At 36.6% G+C, this 21,442-nt stretch overlaps 1 protein-coding gene across 8 annotated transcripts in view; it reads right to left on the minus strand.

Moving 5' to 3' along the window:
- rgs3a (regulator of G protein signaling 3a) overlaps window positions 1–21,442 on the minus strand; it is a 325,489-nt gene that overhangs the window by 13,975 nt on the left and 290,072 nt on the right. For 6 of the 8 annotated variants that reach the window (XM_051689346.1, XM_051689356.1, XM_051689393.1 and 3 more), the window contains one exon: window positions 11,354–11,424. In XM_051689346.1, the coding sequence (XP_051545306.1) occupies window positions 11,354–11,424 (71 nt within the window). Of the gene's footprint in view, window positions 1–3,830; window positions 3,962–11,353; window positions 11,425–11,522; window positions 11,788–21,442 lie in introns of those variants that run through there. The other 2 variants (XM_051689421.1, XM_051689403.1) reach the window with 2 other exon arrangements.

The following is a 21,442-nucleotide window of genomic DNA, read 5'->3' on the forward strand; positions in this document are numbered from 1 at the left end:
GCAGATTATTGGCAGGTGAAGATAATAGCAGGTGTACAGCTCTTCTGTAATTACAGCTACAAAACTGTCAATACTCATATACAAATACCAGAGACTGCATGGAAATAATAGACAAACAATATATTTTTGTAATCTTCTATTTATTCACAATAAGTCTCAGCAGTCAACTGATTCCTTTTATGCTTGATATTTATCTTACTATGGTATGGGATGGGGAAGTCCCTGTCATGTGGGCACTGAGTTATGCATGATGTCTTAAATCAAGAGGGGCAGGGAAGGAAGGTGCTGGATCGACACAAAAGAGGAAAGATTCTCGTCATTTTATTGGCCCTGGAAAATATTTGTGAGTGTAATGAAACTGGTTTATGGATCTGGTCTGGGTTCACAACGATCTCATCAGCTGCGTTGCTTTGGTGGAAATAACAGTCGGCCATACACAGAAATCAGAAAGTACCGGATGAAATGCAAAGAAAAAAGAAAAAAAGTAACTGCTCTCAAAACAGTTCTACAAGTCTACAAGTAATGCAGAAATAAAACAAGGCCGATTTTGTCCTTATGCAGATGTTTCAATGACCTAAAATACAGAGGGTTGTAAATGGAATGACATTAAATCCAATGCCTCCACCTAGTGGATATTTGAGATGGCTATCCACCTACTGAATATATTATAGATTAATACTTTACAGGGCTGTGCGATTGTATCCACCAATATATAATATGCACATGATGGGGTGAAAGAAAAACACTTAAAAGCTTGTTTAACCTAGGTGCATTTTTCAAAACTCAGTTTCTTTTCAAGACAAATTAAGTGTATCTATCAATCTTGTTCCACATTCTAGAAATCTATGGTCAGTTTTTAGATATCAGAGCTCTGTTATGAACAATATGCCTTAAAGGAAAAGCTCACACAAAAATAGAAATCTGCCATAATTTACTCACCTGTATAATTCTTTTTTCTTCTATTAAACAGAAAAGATCTCAAGTAGTATGTTCAAGCGTCTGCTTTCCATACAAGCAAAGTAGACAGTGATTTAAAATTCCAAGCTACAAAAAAAAGTTCTTAAGTCACATGAAAGATTTGTGTGAGGATCAGATCAAAATTAAAGTTGTTATTCACTGAAAATATTCCCCTCTGGTGTAGCTCTCAAATGTCATTTGCATTTTTATTTTATTTTTTTACTTGCCCTATAATGATCTTGTTGCATTGGTCTTGTGACATGCAAGAAATAAGGTTACAATGTTGTGCTGGGGAATGAGATTTGGGAGCTCCGGCGAATGGGAGGATTATCAGTGAATAATGGTTTGAATTTCTGTCTGTTCCTCACACAAAGCTCATACTTTTATGATACTTTATGGCACTTTTTTTGTCCTTTTAGGAGTTTGGCAGCATAAATCACCATCCACTGTAGCTGTATGGAAATCAGCAGCTTAGACGTTCTGCATAACATCTATTTGTGTTCCACAAAATAAAATATGTTTGTCATTACATGAGGTAAATGAGTGAACAATGAATACATTTTCATTATCGGGTGAAATATTATTTTACTAAGCAAAATTGATCCCACATCAGGAGTTCAGTTAGCATGTGTGTGTGTGTGTGTGTGTGTGCACGCACGCACGTGGCACAGGAAACACATTCCCTCTGGCCCTCAGTACCACAGTGTTGAGATTCCACATCGCTCTGCTACACCGCTAGCTTCACAGCTATGTGGCATCAGTCAGCTTCCTCTTCAGCATGCGAAAAAGCCATGCCAGTGAAAATATGTTACAGAGTACAAGTTATGCGCGTCAATATCTGCTAAATGCAAATAACCTGAGTGGGAAAAATTTGCATACACGTCAGTTATTCTTTGAAGTCACGTTAAATCAAAACGTACTCTGTTCACTTTCTTTATACACGTTCCTGGTGAGATTCATCTGTGCAAATTATAAAAATAAAATAAAAAGCTTCAACAGTGCATCCATATGAGGCTCTGGTTGCTATGTCCATAAACACTTTTGGGAACTCCAGTGGCTCTGTTATGGAAAACATTTCTTGCAGCAAATCTCCTTTGAGTGGGGCAGCAGTGAAACGTCCATCACACTTCAGAGCCCTTTCATGACCCCACATTTAGAGAAAAACATTTTGCTACTTATCGAGCAGAAACAGCTGTTCCGCACCTCCTAATGGAACAGGCCTATAATCTCTTGGCAGGAAGGACGCGCCCTCACTGGAAATTATCAAATTAGGAAGCTCTGATCCAGCTCCTCTGAGCCCGTCAACAGACATTTTCCCCCGGCGAGCCCTGCGGGAAAGCCAGAGATAGAGGAGGAGAAGAGATGGTCGCAAGCCACAATTATCTCCAGGCTTTGCCAATTCCCTCTCTGCCTGGCTCATATTACAGCCCATTATAGAGTTCAGTGCTATTCTGGGTTGAGAAACCAGGACGCTTGTGGTGGGAAGACATTTAGAACATGATGGCTAATGTTGTGACATGCTGTGGTACTTCAATTTAAAACAGATGCGGTTCGGTCCAGGCTCTCATCTTAAAAGTAGTCCAGTTTCAGAAGCATTGGATTTCTGAACCAGAACATTGATTTAGCAATGCAAAATGTTAATGTTGCTTTAAACTGTTTTTGTTTAGGTAATGTGTCATTCCGTGTGTTTGCAATAGTCTGTATACTCTATCTACTCCTGTTAAGTAGTGGGTAAATGTCTGGTCATCCCTCTGAATGTCACCCTCTCGTGACAATACATTAAGAGGGACTCAATTTAATTTTCATGAACTTCACAACAAAAATCTAAGAATCTCAGAATTCAGAGCATGTAATCACCTAATGGAATGTCAACACAATGTTATGTGAAAATGAATGCTCTGGAACTTCTTCAACTTACAAAGCAGTTGAGTGAATTTCCAGGTCACATTTTACTCCAAAATCATATATATATATACATATATATATATATATATATATATATATATATATATATATATATATATATATATATATATATATATGTGTGTGTGTGTGTGTGTGTGTGTGTGTGTGTGTGATAACTAAACAAAAAAGGCAAATATACCATAATGTAATTAAACATTTTACTTAAGTTTTTTTTTTTTCAAAGATGATTTTAATTAGATTCTTGTATCTTTTTTTCTTCTTTATCTAAATCAGCATGACACACAGTCAGTACAACAAATAATACCATGATGTATAGATTTGTTTGTATTGTAGTAATAGAAATTTGTGAAAAAACATGTGCTTAGTTGTCATGAAAATTGTCACAATGCAACTGTGGGGGGGGGGGGGGGGTGGGAGTTGGGGTGAAATGTGATGTGGGCAAGATTCACCCAGGCTCTTTTTAAGTTTTAGAAGTTTCAGAACATTAACTCAACCTCAACAACTAGAAGCAAACAACAAGTAAGTTTCACAAGCTGCATTTTGCTGAATCTATCCAGAGAACAGAATTCTAAAATTCTTTGGGGACGAGCATCATGTAAGGACACATAACACACAAGAATACTGCCAGATTTAAACCATCACTAATTAGACAAAACAAGAGCTTCAACAACAACAGTACAAAGCAGGAACTCCAAAACTCCAAAGCAAATCAAACATAAAAATCCACAAGAAGGAAAATCTAAAACATCAATGTCTCACGTGGAGCTTTCTCAAACTACCTATCACGGACAAACCACAGGAAATCTGAACTCCAGGCACCCTCAAATTTCTCCCCTCATTTCCAAACTCGTGCTGTCTATTTTTATGTCTCTCTATTTCACTTCTCATTAATCTGAGAACTCTCAGATCAGCAGAGGAGAACACTTGTCGGAGCATTTGGTGCCTACCTTTCCAAGTACTTCTCAGAGAAATCCACCATTGTGTGTAACGTGTGTGTTTGAGGGGTTTGTAGAGCGGTATGCTCAGGACAGGGTTGTCAAATAATCACATTCCTCCAACTACAGTGAGAGCCTCCATATCTTTAAATAGCACAGGAACACAGGGAGGTGGGACTAACGTGAGCCAATCACAGGGGATCTGCATGACCGTAGGCTGTTGTATTGTGTGTGTGTGTTTTTACAACACACTACCTGTTCCACATACAGTTGGATTATGGCAAAGAACGTGTGGTATAGCACAATTAAAGTTGCAACTAAAATGGTTTGACCTTAAAAAGAAAATGTTCCCATTTTATACTCAATGAGGTTTATTCCTTGCAATATTACTGTTGCTTACTATATTCCAGAATATCAATATTATCTATCTATCTATCTATCTATCTATCTATCTATCTATCTATCATCCTGAGTGCTCTTTTTTTTGGTACTCTTTCTAAGGACAGATCCTATTTTTAGAGCTTGCAGCTAAGAGAACACTGGAATATTCCAGACATTGTCTAATTAGTTTAAAGTAGATGGTGATTGAGTCTTCCTGCGGGACTTTAAACCTAGGGGAGCCAAATTCTATGAGATTGGTTATTATCAGGTCAATAATGGAGGCTCCTCTTGTTGCTGTCTTAAAGTAACTACTGCTTTTAATGATGGTTTAGAAGGAAAAAAGGGTCAAAGGAAGATAGTTCAAGTTCCCACTCAGGATAATTTCCTGTTTCTTTTAATTTCATCTTCAGAAAATCGATGGCATTAAATTAGTAGTACACAAATCTAGCTAGTTTGTTTATTTTGGCATCCAAGAGAACAAAAGTTGCAGTTCATATAATTTATTCATACATGACTTAAAAATAGAGTGCATACTATTGGCTACTGAAGAATGTTTTACTGCAGTCGTGTTCAATGGCTTTTATCAGATCCTCAGTAATTTATGAATTTCTCTTTAAACACTAACGTTCAAGAAAGTAGTATGATTGTGGCTGTTCCAGGGAGCCTGGAGCATACCTGGGAACCGTGGTCGCAAGCTCATGTTGACAGTGAAAGTTACAGCCTGCAAAAGCATTCAGTACCAGGAAACCAGCTAACACGGGTTCTCTGGGTGAGTGTGCAGTTTATCTGCTCTCAGTTCAGTTCAACATGCAGACTGGACGTCTTTATTTTTCGCCAGAAGTCTGCAGCTACTGATCTAAGATGAGTGCTTGTGTCTGCTTTCTGTCAGAAACCAGGTGCCAGAGTCATCTTAAATGAGTTCTTTGAAAGAAAGAAAGAAAGAAAGAAAGAAAGAAAGAAAGAAAGAAAAACACACAACTTCCCACTGTTAGAGCTAACTAAGTATGACTGCTACCACATTTAATGATCTGTGCAGTATTTCTCTTTTGCCCCATCAGGAGCTTTTAGCTCAAAACTGCCCCTCAAGAGCTTTTAGCTTAAAATTGCCCCTGAGAACAGATCCCTAGAGAGTGTGGGAACTTGAGATGTTGTTTATGCAAGAAGCAATACATTTTAGTTACATTTAAGCTAATTTTAACCCTGCTGAAAAGACCAGCTTTACCTAATTTCCAAGCTGGTCTAGATTGGTTTATTCTGCTAAGAGCTGGTTTGGTACTGGTCTAGTTGACTAGTTGCATTTAGAGTAAACTGAAATACTCCAAATGTAGAATCAATTATGTGTTCAATGTTAATGTTATTTATGATTCATGTTTATAACTTCCACAATCATCATGTAAGTGTCCATTGACATATCTGGAAAGATTATATATATATATATATATATATATATATATATATATATATATATATATATATATATATATATATATATATAAACTCATCAAAAAAGAAACGTCCTCTCACTTTCAACTGCTTTTATTTTCAGCAAACTTAACATGTGTAAATATTTGTATGAACTTAAAAATATTCAACAACTAAGACATAAACTGAGCAAGTTTCACAGACATGTGACTAACAGAAATGGAATAATGTGTCCCTGAACAAAAGGGGGTCAAAGTCAAAAGTAACAGTCAGTATCTGGTATGGCCACCAGCTGCATTAAGTACTGCAGTGCATCTCCTCCTCATGGACTGCACCAGATTTGCCAGTTCTTGCTGTGAGATGATACCCAACTCTTCCACCAAGGCACTTGCAAGTTCCCGGACATTTCTGGGGGGAATGGTAGCCCTCACCCTACGATCCAACAGGTCCCAGACGTGCTCAATGCGATTGAGATCCGGGCTCTTCGCTGGTCATGGCAGAACACTGACATTCCTGTCTTGCAGGAAATCATGCACAGAACGAGCAGTATGGCTGGTGGAATTGTCATGCTGGAGGGTCACGTTGAGATTGCCTGCAATGACAACAAGCTCAGTCCTATGATGCTGTGACACACCGCCCCAGACCATGACGGACCCTCCCTTCAAATCGATCCTGCTCCAGAGTACAGGCCTCGGTGTAATGCTCATTCCTTCGACGATAAACGCGAGTCCGACCATCACCCCTGGTGAGACAAAACCACGACTCATCACTGAAGAGCACTTTTTGACAGTCCTGTCTGGTCCAGCGTAGGTGGGTTTGTGCCCATAGGCGACGTTGTTGCCCGTGATGTCTGGCAAGGACCTGCTTTACAACAGGCATACAAGCCCTCAGTCCAGCCTCTCTCAACTTGTTGTGGACAATCTGAACACTGATGGAGGGATTGTGCGTTCGTGGTGTATCTCAGGCAGTTGTTGTTGCCATCCTGTACCTGTCCCGCAGGTGTGATATTCAGATGTACCGATCCTGTGCAGGTGTTGTTACACATGGTCTGCCACTGCGAGGACAATCAGCTGTCTTCCTGTCTCCATGTAGCGCTGTCTTAGGCGTCTCATAGTATGGACATTGCAATTTATTGCCCTGGTCACATCTGCAGTCCTCATGCCTCCATGCAGCATGCCTAAGGCACGTTCACGCAGATGAGCAGGGGCATTTTTCTTTCTGTGTTTTTCAGAGTCAGTAGAAAGTCTCTTTAGTCTCCTAAATCTTTATAAATGTGACCTTAATTGCCTACCGTCTGTAAGCTGTTAGTTTCTTAAGGACCATTCCACAGGTGCATGTTCATTAATTGTTTATGGTTCATTGAACAAGCATGGAAAACATTGTTTAAACCCTTTACAATAAAGATCAGTTATTTGGATTTTTACAAAATTATCTTTAAAATACAGTGTCCTGAAAAAGGGACATTTCTTTTTTTGCTGAGATTATATATTACCGAACTGATTAAACATGCATTAATTAGGCCTGAAACATATACAAGAACATAAATGTAGACACTTCTAGCAACCCAAGGTTAATTTATCGCGTAGCTACATTCTAAAATGTCTCAAAGTGCAGTTCATGCCACAACTCGTACATGTTGCATTTTCAGTTTTACCGCAAGTGGTGCTATAGTGGGTATTACCTTCTTCTATGGCCCCTTAAATCTGGCCTTGAACCATGAACTAGCACTCTCACAGGCCAGAAGGTGAGATGATGCCCTCACCATGAAAAGTTTTCACAACAACTCAAAATGCAAAACTTAATTGCTCCACTTGTAATCAACAAATTTATCTACACTCCAAGCACCCAATGTGATGTGATGCAATGTGCACTCAATTGACAGAAATTCTGTTCTTATTTTGGTTGCGCTACAAAGCTAATCTAGCCCCTTTATTTTCACTGTTCGTCCGAAATAAAATGATTTTATTTACAATCATCTTATGCATGCGTGTCTGTGTGTGTGCGCGCACGCGTATGTTGGTCAACTAGGTCATCTTGGTCATCTTGGTCTAGGTCAATAAAAATATAGGTCTTAATAAACTCAGTAAACCAAAGATAATTCAAAAGGTTAGTAGAGTTAACACGAACAAGGGTTTCTGGCCAACAGGCAGATTTATATGCAAACACTTGACACACACACTTGACACACACATGTGCGCACACACACACACACTCTCTCTCTCTAACGCAGCTGAAACAGCAGAATCTGAACAGCTGCAAGCTACATGTATGTTTCTGTGTGTGTGTGCATGTGTGTGTGTATCTATGGTATATTGTATTGCACCAATGTTGACTATGATGACAGGCATGTTAACCATATTGCTCTAGCCAGCTGGAAATTCTTAAAATTATTTTTAACACTTTATAATATATTTTATAAATGAGTTGTTAGCAAATGTTATTTCATGCTTAACAGATCAACACTGCATGTTTGAGTACTAGTTGACATGACATTTCAAGCATGTCCTGTAGTGTGAAGTGCTACACTGCTATATTTCATCAAAAACTATTTAAAATACATTTTATCATATTCTTATATATTACTGAACATGCAGTCTTTATAATCTCATATTAATTGGAATATTTGTCCTTGTAAAAATGCATTTGTCACACTGCGGGACTATGAAAGTTAATTGAAAAAACAAAAACAAAAAAAGTTGACACGGAAAACTTTGTGACTAATTACAGCACCTAAAATATACACTGTCTAACATGAATTGAAAGGTTAACCTAAGATCTTGATGTTGAAAGAAGTTTCAACATTTGTCACCAACCCGAGTTTTAATGAAAATGTGAATTAGAGTTTCATGACATTCTGGGTGAGACTCAAAAAAACAAAAACAAAAAACAAAACAAAAAAAAATTCATTCCAAAGTCAAAAGAAATAATGTTTAGCATCAAGAAAATTAAGCTTATTTTTTAGGACTATTAAGAGATGCAAACTGCAAAAGTGTGACATTACTAAATATGACCTAGACATTTCTTGACAGTTTTCCTCAGATTTGCCCTTCTGACCTTTTGAAAATGCAATAACTATTGATCTGTTAATCATTTAATGATTTTCTTATTATAATTTGTACATTATATCATCAATTGCTGAAATGTAAATAACAGAGTGATTATATCATAAGAACGTACAAGCTTTGCCTTACTGTACTGATCTAACTATTCAAAGCAAATGCAGTTGTATGGTCAGAGAGCATTCTATTGTTCTGTTGGTGTTAAAGGTGTTATTGAATCTTTTCACCTGATCGCAAAACCCACCAACAATTCACACCTCAAACTTAAAGGCTCTGATTGAATATCTCTGATGAGCTTACTTTACAAAATAGTATCACTCATGATCGAGCACACACGCACACACACGCACGCACACACACACGTTGGTGCAGCTATCATTATGAGGACTCTCCATAGACATAATGATTTTTATACTTTACAAACTATAGATTCTATCCCCTTACCCTAACCCTACCCCTAAACGTAACCCTCACAAAAAACTTTCTGCATTTTTACATTTTCAATAAAACATTGTTTAGTATGTTTTTAAACTATTTGAATTATGGGGACACTAGAAATGTCCTCATAAACCACATTTATAGCATAATGCCCTTGTAATTACCAGTTTGTAACCTAAAAAGTAACCCAAAAGTCCTTGTAAACCACTTAAACCCCCCCCCCCCCCCCCCACACACACACACAAAAGCTCTGTTCCAACACCTAGTGAGCTGCATATCTACATACATATCTACAGAGGCAACTAACCTTCTAAAGACTCAAAAAACTTTTGTTTGAGATGCACATTGTACTGACAACAAATGGAGTTAATTAACAGAGGTTCGGGAGGAGCATGATAATTTTAATCTGACAAATCACAGCCCACGAGCAGGAGTATATAAGATGCTGCTTACCTGCTTCCTGTGACAACTCTCCTGACATCCCAACTCCACCCCATCTGCACCTATTCTCTAGATTCATTATCTAAATACGTAATAAGTAAAGTCTGGGGGCTGGGGGGGTGTAATCAGGACTCGAGTCGAGTCTCGAGCTCTGAGCCCTCAGTATGCGGACAACAAGCCAAAATACGTTTACTGTTCCAACACAAGATTACATTAACATACGAACTATTGAAACTGCATGTAAATCAATGTGATAATCCACATGAGATCAGTAAAAGAAGCTGTTTTAACCACTCGATGTGATTTAAAGTAATATATTACAGTAGATAGTGTGTAATTTGTCATGTTTACATCTTGCATTCATGCCGCTAATGCTAACATGCTATACATGATCATAATATGCACCTGTTACCATAGGATGTTTTTTTATGTTGAACTGTGTGAAAAGAATCCACATAAGATCATGAATACATTTATATATATATATATATATATATATATATATATATATATATATATATATATATATATATATATATATACATACTTGTTTTTTTTTTTTTTTTTTTAAAGACATCGATACTGCAAAGAAGGGTATATAAAAGAATGGCCACTCTGCATTTTAATGTGTTAATGTTGACAGATTTTGACGAAGAAATTCTTAATTTGAAGAAATTACCCAGAAAACTAGCTGTCAAAGTAGGCTGAGCACCCGGTCACACTCACTGATTACGTTGACCAAAGGCATTAAGGTGTTCAACTGCCAGAACAACGTTTTCCTGAAAGTTAGTGCTGTCAAGCTGTTTTGAACCATCTCAACAAACTCAAAAACACCTTTTTTGGGCCATTTTGTTTAAAATGTTGTCATACTTGTTTTTTCTGTGATTTTGCTAGATGTGTATTAGCTCCTTGAGACATCATTCTAACCCAAATGGAACCTCATAAGGTATTTAAAATAAGGTCTTTAAAGGCAGCATGCCAATTTCACCCAGCTCACTAGGTTTTGGAACTGACACACTAGGGTTGCCAACCATCCTGTATAAAACAGAATCATCCCATATTTAAGCAAACAAAATAGTGTTCCGTATTGAATATATTTTGGCATCTCACACCCAAACTGCTGGGAACATTTCTCACATTGAGAGAAATAGACCTGAAACACATACATCACACATACATTGTCCCATATTAAGCTAGTAGAAAGTTGGCAACTTTATGACACACACACACATCCTACGGCTATGCTTTCATTTACTTGTCTTCACTACATTTGAGGTACAACTGGACCCTATATAGAAATGTGATAGACAATCTAAACATTTAATCACTCACTAAATCCCAAAAAGGATTAGTCCGTTTATTAGGTGTGGTGTCTGGGATCAACGTAAGGGTCCAATCACATTTAGATTCTAACTTTACAGAGTCAAAATTTCTGCCTTAACTACTGATTCAATCTTATACTCTCTTAAAAAAACACATCAGTTCAGGGACTGTCGTGCAATTCTCTGTTGCTTTTACTTCCTGCGATTCAAGCTGTGATCTAGCGCTCCATCTCACTGTTTCAATACGTACCACAATTTTTTGTGACAATAACACAAATCAGCAGTGAAAACAACATAGGGAAAGAAAGGAATGGAAGAACTCAGGATCAACTCTGAGATTTCTGAGAAATAACTGGAGAATATTTATTTGATATTTCGCATTTGAAATGGTGGAGAAAAATCACACTGTGGCAACAACTCATCAACAACACTTACAAACATAGATCGCACTAAAAAAATGAATGGGACTTACAGGTTTTTGGTTTTCTTCTTCTTGGTTCCGTCAGGACCCACGTCGCAGCTGCACTCAGATCCGGCGCTCAGCTGTGGAGGGAGAAAGAGGGAAACAGTCGGCATCATCCAGTGAGGAAAGGAAATGGCATCAAGAAATGGAGAACCTGAGTTAATGTGGTAATCCTCACCGCCTTGTACAGGCCATAGTCCTTCACTGAGAGAATGTGTGTGACCCTGCTCACTGTAATCCTCAATAGCGAGTGTGTGAGATTGTGTGTGTCTGTGTGATTGGCTTGGTTGGCCTCCAGCCATGCCCAGGATTAAAGCATGGGGCTCAGACCATGGAGTCACATTTCACTTCCTGTCTTCTGAGGGATATAATTGGCTGAATGGACCAAGAAGGGGGGACTGGGGGAGCAGAAAGTGAGCTGTCAGTCTGAGGGTTCGAGACGCCTGAGGAGGTGTATGTGTGTGAGAGCCAAACTGTAGAAGAATGACCCATTGTGTTGTGAGTGTGTATACGCCCCATCTTGACCTGTGGACTGGCTGTGGCCATACATGGTGCAGACTTCTCATGTTGTGGCTAGACAAATAAATATGTTTTCTTGGCCTTCTCAGTTAGACAAATATTTCCCCATACTGTAAGTTGTGTATCAGTCGAATCTCTCTCAGGAATTGTCACACTGCTGAAAACACTGACATTCTGTGGAGTTGTAAGGTTTCCAGTTCATTTACAGTAGGTGTGCATTGTTGGAGAGGAACTATCTAAAAGTAGTGACAGTACTAACTCAACCTCCTGAGATCTGAGCATGACTGCTGTTTGCATTTTTCATGTCCCGTTTTGATTAGTAACTAGTAGCCCCTAATAAAAAAGGCAAAATAATAATAATAATGATAATATTAATTAGAGCAAATAGTTTTCCTAAAAATTAATGTCCTCATATGGGGAAAGCGGGACTAAGTTGGGAAATTCTAAATAATATCAAGTTATAGAATTATTATTGTTTTTTTGTTTGTTGTTCGTTTGTTTTATCAAATGGTTTATTATGTTACTAGGAGTGTTGGTTATTCATGTTTTTAAGACGTTACAGATGTTACAGCTGATTTTCTGTAAAGCTGCTTTGGAACAATGTGTATTGGGAAAAGCACACACACACACAAAATAAAATAATAATAATAATAATAATAATAATAATAATAATATTAATAATAACAAACTACACAAATAAAAATAATTTGACTTGATTATACTTTTATGTTACATTGATTTTTCTGCTTTGGCAACAAAATCTCAATGTTCTTTCTTTGCACTGTCAAACAAACAAGTGATAGCCAGTGCTGAAGCATTTTACCAATCAGAAATTTGCATAAATAATTCAGATTCAAAGTAATGGCCAGCATCATCCAGTCACTGCCAACCATGTTATAATAAATTATAAATTCCGAATTTAAGTACTTATTACCATTTTCCCATGTCTGCCAAACATGTTGAGTGGTTCAAACATCATTTGCAACCTGAACCTGAACTTTTGGTTGGATTTTAGGAGTGAATGCACTTGGCTGCAAAGGAAAGCTATAGGATGATCCCTTGCTCCCTATTTAGTGAATGACTTAACCTCAAGTGTGCAGTCTGTCTTCACTGGTCTCAGAACAGTTTGATGTGCACCTTATTTTCATCCTAACTCCATATAAAGCCTCTGAAAGCAACATTTTTCAGCTTTTGGATGCACTCACTGATTCTCAGTGTGATAATGTACAGTAAATATGGATGTTTAAGTGAAAAAAAATAGCACCGTAGTCCACTATAGTGGATCATATTTTTTTTAATGGCATATTGGATGAAACTAGAGACTCTTATCTTTTGACTCAAACAGGTTTTTAATGTAAAAAGTTAATAAGGTTTCTTACCAGAAGTAGTTTTGTTGGTGTTTCTCCCAATGACAAACTCCGCTGTGATCGGCGCCATGTTGTTTTGTCACATGACTCAGTATGTCAAAAGTTTAACCCTTTACTAACAGCCCAGAGTTTTCTGAACTGAGATCAGTCAGTTTAAATGAAATTAAATTATGCATAAATTATAACGAAGATAAAACACACAGTCCACACAGAAGGACAATTTCTGCACAACTAGTGTCACCTAATGGAAATGCAAAAATAGTGACTGCTTTCAAACAGGTTTCCCATACACGCACCCATCTTTATTGGTTGACCATACAGGTAGCCCCGCCCCTAACTCACACCATTGTCTGAGCCAATGTTGCTAAGTAGTCTGTTTGGGATGCTAAAACAAACAAAGTTTTGATAAAGTTTGAATTCAGTTAAACGAAATGGTTCTAAAACGATTCACAGCTATCTAGTTAAATACTGCTGTTGATCATTATATTTTTGACCCAATTATATACATTAGGATGTTTTCTAGTTTTATAATACTTAAATAAATGTGCCAGGTAAATACTGATTGTAAATGTTCTATTGTAAAAATAAATAATGTAACTTGGTGGTTTGCATATAAAACATATTAATGAATTCACATTTGATATTTGAAAATTAAATCATTTAATTTTAGACAGACAGCGAAAATAGAGGCTGGAACTGTTGCGCAAGTCCAATGCAGCTGAATGAGGAACAATCATGTAAATGATCAATCTATCAATGTTTTGAATCACATTACACAAAACAAAAAGAATAAAGAACACTTACTTGTCATTCTATGGTAAGTCTGAACTCATTGTTCAAGTTATTAATATTGGAAATTCTGTTTGGATCATCACTACAGCATGGGTATCATGCTTGATCTCCTTCAAAGTGCCTAAGGCATCATTAACACCATTGAGAGTGCAGACACGTGTGTTTGAGCAGATGAAGGGGAGGGGACATTCTTGTTCTAGAGAGACAACATTTCTCCAGTGCATTGTTTCAATCAACTTTTTTTTCTTTTTTTTTCCTGGAAGTGAAAGACTGTACATTTTAATTGTGTATATCTGCTAAAAGCAAATTTTGTCAATGTTTAGAAGTACACTAGGATATTGATGACCTTAAAGCAAATAGATGTGGTCTGAAAGCAACAAAAACATTATTTAATTTAGATTTCATGGGTCTTTAAGGGCTGTTTCACTCACTCGAAGCGAGTGAGAGGGTTCACGCTCATCAGACGGGCCTACCTGCAGCAGAAAGAACCTTCAGAACTTTGTGTCTTTTCCCTTTCTCTGTGACTAAATTTTGTTGTTTCTATCTTCACATTTACAGAGAGTTTGCGAATAGTCATGTCCAGTTTGTAAAAGATTTGTTCTTTGAAACCTGTCTCGAGTCAACACTGATCCATAAATTACTCAATCAGTTAACCAATAGGCGTAGCTTTAGGTAGAGATGATAAAGACATGTCACTATCAATTTCAGGAAATCATGTCCTGACCAACATCTGGGCATTTTTACCACACAGAAAACAACAACTATTAAAGGTCCTTAATATAATGATTCATGTGCAAATTATTCTCCTACCTCTTCTGAAGTGGCACATAAATTGTGTTGTCACGTCGCACCTGTTACTTTTCTCAATGCTGTTCATGATGCACCAATCACAGTCGTTTGAAAGAAAATAATTTTCTGGAGATTGCACAGGCGGATTTCCATGTTCAATGTTCAATCCTTGAAATAAGCAGATTTAAACAAGCATATTTTTCGTGTACAAGTGTTCCCTGTCAAAACGTCAAAAATGTCCTGAGTTTTGCATACAGCCAAATGGAGGATTCTGCTTTTTTCGGCTGGTAAGCGCCCTTTTCAGGAAGACACCTTAAAATTTTAATGATTTTGTAAGAGATGCAGGGTTTTAAGATGCTAGCTCTTTTTGGCACATTGGAGAAGAACATCATGATAGATTGGAAAATAATGTTTTGTCTATAAAATAAGGCATTTGTGATCTAAAAAGTCGTTCAGTGTAGGCTTAGCCTAAAGCCTACTTTGTTCAGGAGGCCTACTTTTTCAGATAAAAATGTAAGTACATATAAATAAGCAATATGAGAAAAGATTATCTGGGAGTAAGCGGGGAGTTGGAAAACAGAAAATGGAGAAAAATGTCAATGCTCCATTCTCCCCATAATTTGTTTATCTTGTGATATAATTTTGCACATGTAAACTGTGAATTTACTCTACCCTTTGTTTAAATTTTGTTTAATGCTGGATAATACATTTTACAGAATGTCAATTCATTTCCCTTGGATATAATTTTCTCGAGGTAGATCTTCTTGAAATGATAACATTTGATTTTGACCCATTAATCTTAGGTTTATCGCATTGCATATCGCTGTCACATTATCCAAGTTTAGTGCATATCACATTTTTCCTCCTAACCGTGCAGCCCTTGTGGTCAGTTCTTAATTTGTTTATTCTAAAGATAAAAAATAAGAAAAACAGAAAAAAACAAAAATAATGACTGCTTTCAAACAGGTTTCCCGTACACCCCCCCGCAAACTATCTTTTTGTGTTCCACGTGATGTTGTCATCACATACAATTTTTAAATGTGCATGCATTTTAAGGTGTAAATTTTCTGGAGCATTTAAGGTAATTCCCAGTATCACTAAATTGCTGGAATGATAGAGAAAAAGAAACAGCAAACGGATGAAAATAATAAATTAAACTTCAAAGATGCGAATACAAATCTGATTATAAGCAACTAACAAGAGTGCGGGTGTCATGTTTATTCTGTTGGTTCATGTTTTTCATGTCTTTTATTTTGAAAATCTAGTTCCTGTTGTCATGTCATGTGATTTCCTGTTCCCTCATGTGATCTTGTCATGTGTTTCCCCTGTTCATGTGTCTTGTTTCCATTGGTTCATTGTTTGATTACTTTGTTATTAGTCTTGTCTTTTCATTGGTTTAAGTTCATTTAGTCTTGTTATCTTCTTTATAGTTTAGTCTTGTCATTGGTCATCTTTGTCATGTGTTCTCCCATGTCCAAGCATTTAAGCCCTCATGTTTTCCATTGTCCTTCGTCAGGTATTGTGAATGTAACTTTGTTGTTTTGTTTACGCCACGCCACGCCACGCCACGCCACGCCACGCCACGCCACGCCACGCCACGCCAAGCCAGGCCAAGCCAGGTCTAGTTTCATGTCAATTCAAGTAGTATATGTTCATGTTTAGTTCACGTTTATAGTTAGGTATTTTTTGGGATTCCACGTTTGTAAATAAAACTGCACTTGGGTTCATCACGTCATCGTCATCGTCTCTTCGTCTGCCTGTTGACAACATCGTTACAGCGGGCACGATAGAAACCATTTGTGCACTCTCTCCGTCACTTAAACATGTGCGCTATGTCTCTTTTCCACACCCGCTCATCAGATACATGATCATCACGAACAGTAAGAACGGGAAAAAAGACTTATCCTGCAATAACCGAGTTGAGAAATCTTCTCCCAAATGCTTAATTATTAGTTATTCGCATTAATAACCTATAAATAACACAAAAAAGGGGGTAATCATAGATGGTAATGATTTCACATTGAAGCACTTTTGGAGCTAGTATTGTATATATCTGTCTTGTTTTGAGGGTACTGGGGCGGATTCATGAAAATGTTTTTAAGAAAAAATTAATAAAGTTCTTAGGATAAATTATAAGAAGTTCGTAAGAACGTTCATAAGTGCAATTCTTGAAAAATTCTTAAGAAGTTCTCAAATATATTCTTAAGAACATCTTAATTTTTTTTTTTTAAGAATAAAAAGACAGGCTTTGAAATTGTCTGATCAGCCTGCGCATGGAGTTGCCTTGTCTAATAGCCTACAACAAATTCAATACTTCAACACTGGTAAATTGTAACGATAAATGTATCAATAAATCTTTTTTTTAAGTAGCAAGCACCTCGCAATATTTTTTTTGAATGTAAAGTGCATGAGATGTGTTAGTTTAATGACATTAACCGTCAAAGGAGAATTTACTTGTTGCTAACCATTTGATAACTTTTAATTTGACATGGAGGAAAAGAAAAGAAACAAAAACTTCAATAGACAAGGGCTGGAAGTTCTTGAGGAAATTACTGCAAAGAAAAAGTTCTCCTTGGGAAGCTTGATAATAATATTACGTCGGAAATTAAGAGGCGGGTAAATGGGAAAAGGGTGGCGGAGGCTGTCTCCACTGTGCCCAACTCTGATAGGGATGTGGATGAGGGGTGAAAAAGAAAGTCTCAGCTTTCTAATGTTATAATTATTATGTTTCTATGAACTCTAAAGATCACGGAGAGAGAGCGCTATATGCAGCGCATCCGTTAGCATGATTGGTCACCACATTAAGAAGCTTCAAAACAAAATTTATTTTTTGAATTTGGTGACAACATTTACATGGTTTACAAGCTGAAAATAAAAATATAATTAAACACTAAACAGTCAAAAAACATATATTTTTTTTTTTTTTGGTCTAAAAATCACATTTCTACGTTAACAGCCAATTGCGACTTCAGACTCGACATGAAAAACCCAGTTAATTAAAATGACAGTTTAAAATGTTATTTAAGATTTTTTTTTTTTTTTTTTTTTTGCGAATTTGAATGCTTCTTAAGTTTGTTCTTAAGAACATTTTTAAGAAAAAATATAAGAACTTTCTTAAGAAGTTTATTCGGGAATACAAAATATTCGTAACTTTTTTCTTAAGTAACAAATTAAGAAGAAAATGGTAGTTAAGAAGAAATTTCTTCTAAGAACGTTTTGTGAATCCGGCCCCTGGTTTGTGTGCTCACTAGGTAGCCAGTGTGTCATAACAATCTTTGACAGTGACAACAGAACAGACCATATGGTCTTTTTATTTATGGCAAAAACCTTTGACATTTCACAAAATACATTTTAATTGTACACTGAATTTGTTTATTTTTGTGTGTGTGTGTGTGTGTGTGTGTGTGTGTGGTGCATTTTGCTGCAGTATATGGCCTACTTATAAAAGTGTGTATCTTTTAAAAATGAAAAAAAAAAAAAAAAAACACCATATAGGCCTTCAGTTGAAGTTAGAAGTTTACATACACTAACTTGAAGTCATTAAAACTCATTTTTTTAACCACTCCACAGATTTCATATTAGCAAACTATAGTTTTGCCAAGTCATTTAGGACATCTACTTTGTGCATGACACAAGTAATTTTTCCAACAATTGTTAACAGACAGATTGTTTCACTTTTAATGGACTATATCATAATTCAAGTTGGTCAGAAGTTTACATACACTAAGCTAACTGTGCCTTTAAGCAGCTTGGAAAATTCCAGAAAATGATGTCAAGACTTTAGACAATTAGTTAATTAGCTTCTGATAGGAGGTGTACTAGAAGGTTATTCATATTTGTTTTCTTCTAAAAAACTATTTTACAATATTTTACAATATATATATATAGTGAAAAACTGTAAAAAAAAAATAAATAAAATAAAAAATAAATTGCTACCTAAATCCCTTAACATTCATAATTTTAGCGGGAATGCTATGGTTGTCTTATGGTTGAAACTCCAGTATTTAGAATTACAGTAGATGGGCAATTCTGAGTATGGTGTTATCAGAACCCAGCCAGGATTCCAATGAGGTCAGAATGGTCACCATTGGCATCAAAATAAAGCAACTAATCTTAGACTTGGAACATGGGAAGCAGGGAACCTAAATTCCCAGATGTAAAATTCCTTAGGCTTCCCTCTGAACTCTGATGCTGAGGGAAGGAGGAGCCAGTTACACAGCATTAAAGATAAATGTCTTGAATTTTAAATTTTTCACACATCTTTCAGTCACAATACATGCTCTTCTCCATATCACATGCTTCACAGAGAAATAAGATTAACACAAACTTTCAGTTCAAATAAATGCTGTAACATTCAATTCACTCTGAACTGCTGGAGAGTGGGCTTCCAACAACCTTGAAAGCACATGTATTGTAGGTCGCAGAGTCATCTATTCATTATGTGCATTTCATTTGGAAGTTGTTATTGTTAGAATATTTTCTCATCTGCAATAGAACATTCCCTGACGGATGTTAGAACGACATTCAACAGATGCTTTTGCAATGTTTTTAATTTATAACGTTCCTGAAATTGAGAATTGAAATAACATTCACTCTTTTTTAGATGTTTAGTACAAAAATATGAACATGAAACATCTAAGATGATGCGTGCCACATACGCTTAATGGAAATCCATTTTACTGATGTATTGGTTCAACTGAACATTCAACTCTCCTTTCTCAGAATCGAATAGTTAAAGATCAGGGGCCTTGGGGCCTGGGTAGCTCAGCAAGTATTGACGCTGACTACCACCCCTGGAGTCGTGAGTTCAAATCCAGGGTGTGCTGAGTGACTCCAGCCAGTTCTCCTAAGCAACCATATTGGCTGGGTTCCTAGGGAGGGTAGAGTCACATGGGGTAACCTCCTCATGGTCACTATAATGTGGCTCTCGCTCTCGGTGGGGCGCGTGGTGAGTTGTGCGTGGATGCGCGGAGAATAGCGTGGGCCTCCGCAGGTCCGCTACGTCTCCGCGGTAACACGCTCAACAAGCCACGTGATAAGATGCGCGGATTGACATCTCATACGCGGAGGCAACTGAGATTCATCCTCCGCCACCCGGATTGAGGCGAGTCTCTACACCACCACAAGGACTTAAAGCGCATTAGGAATTTGGCATTCCAAATTGGGAAAAAAAACAAAAAAGAAAAAAAAAAAAAAGATCAGAGGCCTCATGTATAAAACTTGGCAAAGATTTAAAACTAAAAGTTTTCAGATTTATAAAACCGTACGTACGCCAAAACCTGTGCATATTTCCTTTTATAAATCCCAGTTAGCGAAGATTGTGTGTACATGCACATGCATTATTTACCGTCTCCTCCCCAAAATGACCATATATGGAGCTTACAACACTTGTTTTTACTATGCATAACCTTATCTCCATATAATAACCTTATGCATATTGCCATCCAGACACGTGATAGTACCACATTTAACAGTACGAGAAACTATAATAGATAATATACGCACTGATGCCTAAATGTTTCATGTGAATAGACGCTGCTGCACTTGTTTTAGTATAAAAAAAATCTGAACATCCGTTAAGGCATAATTATTTATTAAAGCTAAAGTATGTCATTTCTGCGACACTAGCACCACTGAATGGAATTGCAAAAATAAACATTGTTTTCAAAACAGTTTTCTGAATATGCCCCTCATCTGCCACTGGTCAAAAAAAGAGATAGTCCTGATCCCAACACATACCATTGGTCGAGTAATATTGTTGGAAGGAGTCTAAACGGTCACTCTAAACGAACACAGGAATTATTATAGTGCCAAAGTGGCTACTTTTACATGTACACCAATACTCTGATTATTGCAATATTCAGAGTTTAAGGAATAATTAGATTAAGATGTTTACATGATTTGGGCCAACCACTTCAATCCTGTTTACATGCTACTTGCCATTACTCTGATTATTCGCTGAGAAATTTGATGTTTTAATGCTTTTTAATAAATTCATATTTATTACAGAAAACATCTTGTTGAAAAATATGTATCTTTAAAGACTTGGCATAGAAAAATGAGTCAGTCAGTTTGAGAGTCTTTCTGAATGATTTATTAAAAGAACCAGTTCATAAGAGTCATTTTCAACTACACTGAAAATAATAAAAAAAATAAATAAAAAAAAAATCACTTTTATTGTCACACAACCATATACACAAGTGCAATAGTGTGTGAAATTCTTGGGTGCAGTTCCGAGCAACACAGTAGTCATGACAGTGATGAGACATATACCAATTTACAATAGACATCAGATTTACAACACAATTTAAAATCTAATATACACATAATTACACACAACACAATATACAAATAATAACATACAATGTACAGTATACAATACACACAATATAGAATACACATTATACAATAAAAAAGTATATATAGTATATATAGAATGTACAGTAAGTTGTATTGTACTGTATTGACATTCAGGCTGTCGGTTGATAGTAAGTTGCCAGTGTGTTGTTAAGAGAGAATATAATATAATAATAATATAATTTATGACAGTCCGGTGTGAGATATAAGAGTAAGAGTAATAAAGTGCAGTGCTGATGAATTTGATCATGAGAGATCAAGAGTTCAAAAGTCT

Source organism: Myxocyprinus asiaticus, chromosome 4 (assembly GCF_019703515.2).
Source record: "Myxocyprinus asiaticus isolate MX2 ecotype Aquarium Trade chromosome 4, UBuf_Myxa_2, whole genome shotgun sequence".
Classification (NCBI taxonomy): Eukaryota; Metazoa; Chordata; class Actinopteri; order Cypriniformes; family Catostomidae; genus Myxocyprinus; species Myxocyprinus asiaticus.